The sequence below is a fragment of the Athalia rosae genome, chromosome 6, assembly GCF_917208135.1.
Source record: "Athalia rosae chromosome 6, iyAthRosa1.1, whole genome shotgun sequence".
Classification (NCBI taxonomy): domain Eukaryota; kingdom Metazoa; phylum Arthropoda; class Insecta; order Hymenoptera; family Athaliidae; genus Athalia; species Athalia rosae.
In genome coordinates, this window is record NC_064031.1 from 10,025,710 (window position 1) to 10,035,340 (window position 9,631).

Sequence of the window (9,631 nt, forward strand, 5' to 3'; positions counted from 1 at the left end):
CGAATCACCTCTCTCGGCTCTCGAGAGTCTTTGCCCGTTAACCATGTACGACTGTACCCCGTGCACCTAGGGTTCCAGCTTTCCACTTTGTTCGAAAGAGCGTTTGCCAACCCTATCATGCATGCCAATTCACAATGCGGCGTGTACAGGGCGCTCGGCTTCCGTTACAAGCCTTCCTTTATCATGATAACTTTCACACACCCTGTACCGTGTAGCTCCGGTTACCTAGGGCGATACCTATTTACATATTCACCACCTGCGCCGAGGTCAAAGGTGCTCCCTTTAATGAGACAGATTGTGTCTATCGCACCGCGTTGGGTGTGAACTTGAACAATACAGACAGATCTGCAACGCGATTGACGTCGCGAGTCGCTTTTCGGTATACAGGTACTTCGGAACGATTAACCGGAGCGCATACCTTTCAAATGGAGAAAAATAAGTAAAAATCCCTTCCGGAATTCCGAGCTCCGGGAAGAAATTTTCAGCTCATATACTCGCCCCTTTTTCATCGCGCAAAATTATTCATTCCAACAGTTTTAGTTCGGCGATGAACGAATCCCAGCTGCCTCATTCATGCCTGAATATAATCACTTCTTTAACCGGAGAGCTGAGACGTGACGATCGCTAATCACGCGTCGACTTATTTGACGATAACGTTCACCTGGATCCAAACTTATGCAAAAGTTATGCATTTTTGATACTGTGTGAAAAATTTACACGTACTTCTAAGCGGTGTTAATATTTGCGAATCAGAATGCTCATAGGAAATTCATTGGTTGGGCTGAATACTGGACAGTATATCCGTTCCATTGGATCCATAAAATTATCGGATATTAACTCCGATTAAATTCTTGAATTTTTTTTTAGGATGATTACAACTCCGCAGGTAACATGCGGGTTCTCATTTTGTCTTTCGGCGTCTCGTTTATTTCCAATTGAAATTTTTGTTTTATACTTTATTCAATTCTTTGGGTTTTTTTCAGTTGAATTACATTTTATTTTAAATAGATGCACCATAAAGTACTCTCGATGTACTGTTGTACTACAATAATTGATTATTCCTGGCTCCAAAGTATAATAATTCAGTCGAGATCTAATTTTCGAGGTAGATAAGTTGATTGATTGTCTCTTCGAAGTACAGGGTGAATTGGGAGAGGGGTGAGTTTCGATTTACTCGACGAGGTTCTTTTTGCATTTAATGAGCTTTTGGGAAGTGGGGTAACAAACAGGAAAATGAATGTGCTCCGGAATTGAAATGGATAGATCATCGTTCCGCATAGGTTTTAGAATTCGATCGATTCTCATAAAAGCCAAAGGGCTGTGAGTTTTTCAAATTCTCCACTTTGCGAATTGAATTTCTCAACGAATCGTTTCAATTCGTAGAATTGGTCGTGTGAATTATACATCAAACGATAATAAATAATAGACAAGGTGTTTATTACTGTCGATGAATTTGTACACATTATCAACTAATAATAATTATATGGTTCACTAATAAATGTACTAATTTTGACTATAAATATTATTTAAAAAAGGTTATACCGTGTTCGAAGAAACTGTTACTCATGCGATATTATCATAATATAAAACGGTAAATATCTCAATTGTTTCGAACATACTAACGGTCCGTACCAAGTTATTTATATTTAAATAAATTTTTTATCTGGTTATGATTTTCAAAAAATATGTTACATATTTTTCAGTTTAACTTAATTTCGTTTTATTTCATTAATTTCTTTTTTTTTTTTGTTTGTATTTTTCTTCATTTTTCTGTCGCTTTATCCAAATTTATCCATCCGGACCTTTGCAATTGATGACCCGGTCGTAATATTTCTCTGATAGGAATATAAAGTTCACTTATATCGTATGTATATTGTATATTGTAGTCGAGAAAACTTGATTCCTTGGATTCCGAGAAGTATACAAGAGTAGATAGATAGGTGGACAGGTACTCCGTTCTACTGCATTCGAGACACAGTATATCTCATGTCAGACTGTAATTATTCTCGAGGGCTCGAGAGACGTGGAAATCATTGCTATAATAATAATAATTGTGATAATATTAGTGGTATTGGTAATATCATGACAATAAAAAAATAGTCATAATGCTAATGATGATAATAATAATCATAAAAATAATATTAATATTTTTAATATGACAGGATTGCATCGGTTAAATTTTAACAATTGCTTTTCTAAATCCCTCAAATTTCGCTCAAGACTATTACAGTAGTTTGTTTCAATTCTCGTCTCCTCTGAGAACAAGATTTTTCGAGCTTATAACATAAAATGTACACTGTAAGACTGATCGTTTCATATATTTGCGTATGTATACATTTGGTGGAAAAAGAAATAATAATAATAAACTAAACACTGTAATCAGCGAGGGACCAAAATATTATTACACAATCACATCCGACGCCAATTACGCGTAAGTTTCGTAACAAATAGCCTGTGGACATTATTTCACAAATTTAAGTCGGAATTTTTTACATAATAACCTATGTATACGTCGTATCAACCGTCCGCGGTCTTCTGAGACTGAGAAACGAAAAAACCGCGGCGAAGAATTTTTTTTTTCCAGATACTTAGGTTCACGATGAAAGTAGAAATATTTTATTCAATCCCTCAAAATAATATTCACGTGCGGCCGATAAACGTTAGGGGAAAACTTTTGGAATGATTAAGGTCCTAGCGAAGTCGATTTTAAACGACGCCTACCTACGTAACTTCGGGAGTGAATGTTGCTTGTTTTTGAGCCCTCGTCAACTCCGGTTTCGTTCAAAGATTATAAAATAGACTGAACTACTGCCTCAAAAGCCGCGAACTTTATATTCGCGTTTTAAACTGAAAACCTGACAGGATTCAAATACTCGCGCTGATTTGTCCGCTTTTGTTACTATACGTAAATATAAAATATGTTTGTCTTGTACGATACCCTCCTTTCCATGGAACGGGCTGATACGCACAATAGATTCTTATTTCTGGCTTGTCGGGTTCGTTCTCGTTCCTTAGTCGCTCGATTTCACAGGGTCAAAAGACCGCAGGATCGTAATCCCCACGATCGGTGACCACAGTTCCATAACAATCGACAAGCATACCTACGATCATTCACGTATGTTGGCTATTCGTTTTATAAACAGATAGGCTGTACACGGTCACATATTAAAAAGGTAACGAGTTCGTGCTCTGGTTTTTACATCGTTCCCTGAATTTAATAATTGGGCAACCCGTCGTCTTAATCATTCTACTTTTGTTGCTGAGCTTGTTGAGAGTTCCCCGTCGTCTGCGCCTGGAAAGCATACCCCTGAGTGTAGCCCTGCCATCCTTGTGGATATCCGCTGTAACCCGAGGCCGTATTTGTCGCTCCAGTACTCGTCGATGTCGAACCTCCGACCGTTGTTGCCTGGAAATAGAATTGATCATGGACATACCAAGTCGTAAAGGTTTTCTCAATTCTCAAGTACTCCCAGATACTTTTAGTTTGTTGTCCCAGGAGATAGACAATCAGAGAATTTGTTAGGAAAGGAATAAGCGTATGTTTTTCTGAGGATATTTATTCAAGCGAAAAGAATCGTTAGAAAAAGTCACGTCACTAATGGTCCGCTTTATAACCAGGGTCGACTTATCCTAGGAATTGTACGATAGCTGTGATACATTTCAAAGTAAGGGTCGTAATGACTTGTCGTACGTACGGTCTGACTACTACCAGTGACAGCTGTTTGACTCGATTGTTGCTGTTGCTGCTGGCCCCAATATTGGTTGTAATACTGTTGTTGGTTCCAGCTCCCCCAATTGCTATTTCCATAATTTTGTTGGCTGTAGCCGGATTGGTTGTACGAATTTTGTCCGAATCCTTTCCAGCCTCCTCCCCATTGCTGCTGTCCCCATCCGCCTTGCTGTCCCCAACCACCTTGCTGCTGCGACTGGCCACTGTTCCATCCTTCCTGCTGTCCCCATCCCCCGCCACTTTGTTGTTGTTGTTGATGCTGTTGTTGTTGTGGGTGTTGTTGTTGTTGGGAACTTTGATAACTGTTTAAAAATGTGAACAGGTACTTGCGAGGCTCCGAAAAATGTGGCAAACATTTGTCAATAATCTAACTCACCCCATCGATCCCCAACCCCCTCCTTGTCTCTGCTGAAGATTACGGTTGCGGTCACTTCCCCCTGTTGTTCGTCTGTCTATCACACCTCCGCGACGATCGTTACCGCCACGATGCGATGGCAGGGCAGGTCCACCTCTTCCTCCTCTCCAGCCTCCACCGGAGGAAGATGTGCCGTACCCGCTACCTCCGCTATTACCTCCATGCCGAGGGTGACCACTGCCTCCGCTACTGCCTCCACTTCCGTTACCTCCACTGCTACCGCCAACTCCCCCTCGTTGTTGCCTGTCGCGCCAACCACCTCCGTTATTTCCACCACGCCATCCACCCAAATTGCGGTTTCTGTCAGGATCTGTTAGCAAAATATATGCACATTTTAGTCGGTAACTTGTACTCAATTCAGTGGAAACAGAGGCAAAATGCGACTGTGGCACAACTGAGAAATAGGATCAATTGACTATTGGTTAAATCGATCTTACATCCACCCCGTCTATCGCGATGGTCACGACTATCTCTGCTGTCGCGACTGCTTCGTGAATCGCGGCTGTCTCTGTGACTGTCTGCCTTTTCGAAACGGGGTCGTTTGTTAAGCTGCTGGTGGGAGAATCCAGCTTCTTTACCTTCCTTGTTATACTTTTCTATCAGCTTCTTTGCCTCATCCTCCTCGAGCTCGACGTACTCGATTGCTTCGAAAGACTCCCCCAATACAGGTGCACTAAAATTAGCTGCAAATAAGAGAAAACAGATGGTAACACATACATTATCGTCCCAAGACTATCTTTCAGAAATGATAACATGAAAGATGGTGGGATTTGAAAAGGTGTATCGATGACAGCCTTATCGAATTTACAGAATGAATAGTTCCGAAACAAAACATAATTAAAATTTAATGAGCATTGAACTCAATGCGGTTGTTAGCAAAACCTGTAGAAACGCAAACACAATAGCGTGTAACCAGGTATATGTGATCAAGCGATAACGTAGGAGACATTGTCCGGTAAAATCGGGAGAGTAAAGCATGTACCGCGCGTACTCCCGATGAAAATAGGGACCAACCTTTCATTTCCAGGACCGCGGAATCAGGAACATCCTTGCCTTCGATAGCCTCACGCTTAGCGGTGCGCAACTTGAATTCTTCGTCCGTTGGTACTACAACTACCGCCTTCCGTTGAAACCCGTAGAAATGCCTCATTTTGCGCCTTTGTGCGGAAGGATATACGTTTGTCTGTATCGGTTCCACAGAAAATATAGATGTCATGAGATTGTATTCGTGATGCATCACAGACGCCTTTAATCATTTGCCCAAAAATTTAGCTTTGGAATTATAGAAAGATGAGCGCTTTTTCGTATCACTCTTACTTTCTTCCTAACACTCCACCTACGCTCAAATCAGTTTAATACACTTATCTGATACTTGTACGTACATACCTACGTGTATATACGCACAGAGAATACTTACCGACAAGGCCTGTTAGCCCAGCCACGATTCGATACTGTAGCATTTGACTATGATTTGTTAATCTTTAGAGTACCGGGGAGCTACTTATGTGGTGGTACAAAAAAGATTGTTCAATCTACGCTTTGTACTTACATCTTCTTGTATTATATACATATTTCCTTAGAATACCGGGATTAAAAATACCGAAAGTCGACTAGAAATTTGAAAAAACTCATACATATCTTTTAGTGACACCCCAATCAAAGTCCCTAACACTGACAGAGCCACAATAGTGGCTTTCCACTACTCACTACTGGGTACTCTAAAGGTTAATTACTAAATATTATCTATTTCCTTACATTGGTTTTCACTAGAATACCTAATTCTGTAGCAGAAAGGAAAGAGACCAAAGAAAGATGGGTCGATTCAAGTAGTGGTTCACCCAATTCGATCTACTTATGTACTATATCTTCACCTGGCAAGGACGGCAAAGGCGAATGCAGTGCAGGTGGTTTATGACGAAGATGACTGATGGGGGCCGATCGTAAATTTTCAAATACTCTTAATCTTGATCACGGACTTAGCATTGGTATCTTAGCTATAAAATTATTCTAAACATACCTCGTGCCGCTTGGGAATCAATGTTTCCAGCGCTCTTGCCGACTTGCAAACTTAAATTGATAATTCATACCTGTACGTTGCATAACATTCGATACATGGACATATGACTAAGCCAAACCCCTCTAGTCCGGCACTCGATGAGTGAATGGCGGATGCAAGACCAAGTTCAGATATATTTGTACATGCAGAACTTGTCATAAAGACTGATAGTAAATTGCCGGAATGAAACAAAAGCAAAAAGTAAGTAGCCCACTACTTACAAACTGTGACTCGTTGAATTCGATCTGACATTGAGATTTCAATAACTAACTGTTAATTGTAACCGAATGATGATTGATGCACCGTATGCTTAGTATAGCATTTTCCATATGATTATTCCAGTGGCAATTTATGGGGAAGCTCACGATCTTTTTTGAACAGTACAATCTGCGCGTAGACAATTTGATACTTATTTCTACTTTCAACAAAAACGGGGAACTCACCTGATCAAGGATGTAATTTCGTCTTCTTGTCGACGCAATTTCGAGCAGTTTGTTTAGAGCTCTGGTGCACTTATCGATCAAAACTTCCCAACGTCCATGATAATTCCTCTTCCTTGGCAGTCCCATTACCTGATGAAAGAATTGCAGAAATTAATCAGTCGTCTTTCAGATAAAAAAAAACACATGAATCAATTCATAATTTGGTTCTTATGCAGACCTTCATCTTCTCGATGAGAGAATTGGTTCCCAAAATGTTGTACATCTTTTCTGGGTGCAAAGCTGCATATTGTAAGGCCCATTGGGTTTTGCCTGCAGCGGGGAGGCCGCACATGAGGATCATCTCACAATCCTCTTTTCTTTCCGGTCTTCGGGGGCCTGTGATTCTTTCTTGTGGATCCACTTCACCGATAGGGATGAAGCCATCGAGGATTGACGTATTCCATGGATCTTCTTGTCCAAAGTTACAACCAAACGCGCAGTTCTTGGAGAGAATATGAGGATAAAGAGCAACGTCGCCTATTTCCTCCTTAGAGATAGAAAACGCTACGCCCTGATTTTCCCCGTTTACGGTAAAAGACAAATCGATCTTTGTCTCGCCTGTAAAGTCAGCGTAACAACCGACTATGTCGTCCTTACCGAACGGCCTTCCATAATCCCGAAATTTACACTCCGTTGATGCTTTGCCAGTACCTCCATACCCATAACTGAACTTTTCTTCTCCGAGCTGCATCGAAGTACCTGCTACAGACCACCCAACTCGAAGTATATGCGGGTTTTCTTCATCCTGCAAACTTATGTTACAGTTTTCCGTAACTTTGGTTTCATAGTATAGCTTTCCTGCCCTGAAGCCAAATGAAGCTCTAGTTCCAGCCCATATATAGCCGAAACCATCATTGTGCATTGGAGTCGCAGAACAGAAGTGGTTTTTGTCGATCATTAGATTCAAATCGGAGTCATCTGCAATTCAGTTTCATGGATATTCAGAATATTATATCGAATTCGATGCTGAGAGGTAGCAATATTGCAATATTTTGAACTATGGATGTACTTACACCATGATAATGATACGATTCCATCGTCAATTTCTGGCTCGTCATCAGGTTTGACAGGCGGAGGTGACCTGTATTGTTCTTGTTGCGGGCTTGCCGATCTTTTCCTCTTTCTATCTTTGCGATCCTTTCTATTCCTGTCCTTAGCTGCATCGCTGTCATCATCATTCCGAGAATCCTTCATCTCTACATCCTGCTAGAGTTAAAAGATTTAGTCCAGGTACAAATGATTGAAAATTTTCTGTTCCAATGATACATATGCAACATTGATTACTTACTTGTTCTTCAGGTTTTGTTGTTCTTTCATCAAAGTCCATGTAATCAGTTTTCTCTACTTTACAATTAGCAAGTATTTGTTCTTCTGAACCTTCTTCTCCTGGAACAACAGGTTCTGAGTAAGTGGAACTTATTACTGGCTTTTCCTCATTCTTATCAAATTCTTCTTTGATTGATTGATCCCCGTGTGAATCTTTCTGATCGGTCTGTTCCTCAATTTCACTGCTTTCTTCCATTTTTTCTTGATTAATCTCACATTCCACTTTCTCTTGCTTGACTCCATCCTCTTCTTTCTTGGACTCCTTTTCTTCTGCAGTTAAAGTTACGTCTCCATCCTCAGGTCTCTCCTCATCTGGACTATCGTCGTTATCACGTGCAGGTTCTTCTGTTTGCTCGGAAACTTGTTGGTTTGCCTCAATGTTCGGCACTTCTTTGGGTTCTTCTTCATCAGGCTTATCATCCGGACCTGTGATTGAATTTTCAAGCTTATTATGTTCTGCCGAGGAATCTTCTATAGGTGTTTCTGAGACAAGAGGTTCTTCCTCTTGAGGTTGAGTTGCCGGCTCGTCACTATCACACGGACTCTTTTCACAAGTTTCAAGAACTTCTCTAGACGGTTCTTCAGATTCCTCAACAATTTCGGCAGCGCTCTCCATCTGTGTTATACCTTTGGGAGAAGCGACAGGCGGATCGACCTTATCCTCAGGAATTTCAAGTAGAGGTGCAGTCTCGTCAAGTTTCTGAACAACCTCTGACTCTTCAGACGTATTCTGTTCTTCTGGTACAGGAGATGGTTTCCTTGGTTCATCAGGCGTTGGTACCTTGACAGGAGAAGACGGTTGTTTAGTCGGGGACATGGTGGTGGCGGCAGTAGCTTTTGCAGCAACTCTTGAAGGTGTTTTGGAAGGACTGCTAGCTGATGAGTTTCTTGCCGATCTCCCGGGTGTCTTTACTGGACTTTGAGGCTTTACTGGCTCTGGTGTTTTCTCGCGCACATCGGTTGGCATGTCTTCTACACCACCCGTAACATCAGTTTTAAGGACTGTTTCTTCAACATCTGTGCATTGGAAATGTGATTGTACTTATAACGAATTATTTGGGTCTTAACTGAGAAAATTTAGATAAATTCAAAGACCAGCTCGAAACGCGTGGAACTACGAAATTAGTCAACGACAATACAGGTTGGGAAGAGGTTGGAAACAGGCGGGGTGAAATCGGAATGAAACATGCGTCAAACAATCAAGGGGCGGGACATATTCGGAATTTGTGATAGTTACAATAAAAATCTAGTAGAACGTAAAGATAAAGACGCTTGGTGAGTGCAAAGGCAATGTTTTCTTACGATCTCCGGTTTCCTTCTCTAAGGCGGCCCGCAGTCGTTCGACAAGGACAGCTTTATTTCCTTTTGTGTCTAAGCCCCGATGAGAGAGTTCAGCCCTCAACTCGACGACTTTTAACTTTGCGGGATCCATTGCGGTAAATTAATTTATATTACAAGAAACCGCGCTCTGTTTACTCAACAAAAATGTTAACAGCTCAAGTAACAGACCATGCACGCGACGGTGACCCGCGCTGCGCTCACAATATGGCGTCTCGCTTGCAAACAATACTTGCAATACTACGAGACACCCCATCGGTCAGGTGAAGGCAAATTCGAAACGA

The 9,631-nt window shown here is 41.2% G+C and overlaps 1 protein-coding gene across 2 annotated transcripts; it reads right to left on the reverse strand.

The window, feature by feature from the left end:
* Nucleotides 1-1,420: 1,420 nt before the first annotated feature.
* LOC105688803 (heterogeneous nuclear ribonucleoprotein U-like protein 1) lies at nt 1,421-9,596 on the reverse strand. 2 transcript variants are annotated; one of them, XM_020853987.2, is made up of 10 exons: nt 9,312-9,596; nt 7,972-9,026; nt 7,697-7,886; nt 6,862-7,601; nt 6,645-6,773; nt 5,160-5,328; nt 4,583-4,828; nt 4,107-4,455; nt 3,696-4,032; nt 1,421-3,406 (listed from the first exon to the last, which is right to left on the reverse strand). In XM_020853987.2, exons 1-10 carry the CDS (start codon nt 9,439-9,441, stop codon nt 3,248-3,250), a joined length of 3,504 nt encoding a protein of 1,167 aa, XP_020709646.2. In that variant the 5' UTR covers nt 9,442-9,596; the 3' UTR covers nt 1,421-3,247. The 2 variants fall into 2 exon arrangements, with proteins under 2 accessions (XP_020709646.2, XP_012260777.3); XM_012405354.3 differs by having other exon boundaries at nt 7,697-7,889.
* Nucleotides 9,597-9,631: the final 35 nt, after the last annotated feature.